A 1,520-nucleotide genomic window follows, 5' to 3' on the forward strand; every position below is an offset into this window, starting at 1 on the left:
TGAGATTTATAAAAATTGTATAATGATATCGGAATGACTAAATTGTAATATTTATTCCTCAAAAAATAATCTAAAAGTTCTGAATATTGAAAAAAAAAAGAAAGAAAAAGAAATTGATGAATAACGCATGAAATAATAATAAAAATATTTTAAATAAATCAATTAGTAATAAACAAAACAACAAAAAAGAAGAAAAAAATTATTTCTATCGATTGCAAACTTAAACTAAATACAAATATTTCCTCTTTTTTCACTTAATCACCAAAAACAAATTCAAAACAACTAAAACAGAATAAAATATTACTCAATTTTTGAATCAGCTTTCTCTTCATCTGTCATTAAGAATGTTCCGTTGAAAAAAACCCTATTCACCATCCTTCCAACAGCACTTTCCATATTTGACCAATTCAAAACTTCCTTTGCAGCTTTTTTCGCAACATCAAAAGAATTTGACGGAGCAAATGATAATCCGCTCATTTCGAGCTAATAATATTTTCATTAATAAATTTGAATATGTAAACATTTATCATGTTAGAGAAAAAATAATTGATAACATCAACAGTTTGTTAATCTGTCATACCATATCAACGTCATTTGCCGAATCTCCTATTGATACAACTTCATCCATTTCACAATGAATATAATTTCTACACAGCCACTGAAGAGCTGGTCCCTTCCCTCCATCTGTTGGAATAACCTCACAAAAATACGCTTTTGTAATTAAAGCACGAGAAGACAAAGGCAACACTTTGCTTATTTCAGGTAAAATTCTATTGAATAAAAATATTTTGTATCAAAACCGAAAAAACAATACTCAACAAAAGCAAACTTTGATGATACAGCAATTGGATCTTCTGTGATAAACAATTTCGTTGGTGGGGATTCGAGACACATTTTCCGTATTGCTTCATAATCAACCTTTAGAGGCTGAATGTTTGTTATTCTTAAATGTTCAAGATTGTAAGGATTTTGGCAAGTATAAACCAAATGAGTTGTACTGTAATAAAACTCTTTAAATTGTGAAATAAAGATTGAATAATGAAACAAATTCCTACCAAGATTGAGATTGTTTTTTTGAGCATAATCAACAACAACATTTATCGTATCATTTGAAAGGACTTTTGTGCAAATCGGCTCCATTTTGTCCACCTTCACTATTTCACATCCACATGAACCTTGAAAAAAATATGAAAATTTCTTTAAAAATTTCAAAAGGTTCATAAACGCCAACCGATTATAAATGCTCCATCCTTTTCGAGTCCAATTTGTTTGAAACGATTTTCAATATCATAAGCCCTTCTTCCTATTAAATTATTTAAACACGACTTCAACTTGAATTGGTTGTAATCTCCGAAAGCACACCACTTGACAAAACAACATTTACTCCCAATTTCTGTAATTCTCTCAGAATTCTGGAATCATATTTTGAAATTGTCATATCTTCTCTCAAAAGAGTGTCATCTAAATCGCAAGAAAGAACTTTATAATCCTTTGTTAAAGTCATTAAACAAAAGAAAAAA

At 28.9% G+C, this 1,520-nt stretch overlaps 1 protein-coding gene across 1 annotated transcript; it reads right to left on the reverse strand.

Annotated features, from left to right (window-relative positions):
* Positions 1–300: 300 nt before the first annotated feature.
* Positions 301–1,504, reverse strand: MONOS_5714 (putative HAD-superfamily hydrolase, subfamily IIB; the record flags this gene model as incomplete). The annotated part of the gene is made up of 5 exons (XM_067875887.1): positions 301–483; positions 581–770; positions 830–1,175; positions 1,232–1,303; positions 1,363–1,504. 5 exons carry the CDS (start codon positions 1,502–1,504, stop codon positions 301–303), a joined length of 933 nt encoding a protein of 310 aa, XP_067721952.1.
* Positions 1,505–1,520: the final 16 nt, after the last annotated feature.

This window comes from Monocercomonoides exilis, assembly GCF_001643675.1.
Source record: "Monocercomonoides exilis strain PA203 chromosome Unknown scaffold44-821271, whole genome shotgun sequence".
Lineage (NCBI taxonomy): Eukaryota > Preaxostyla > Oxymonadida > Polymastigidae > Monocercomonoides > Monocercomonoides exilis.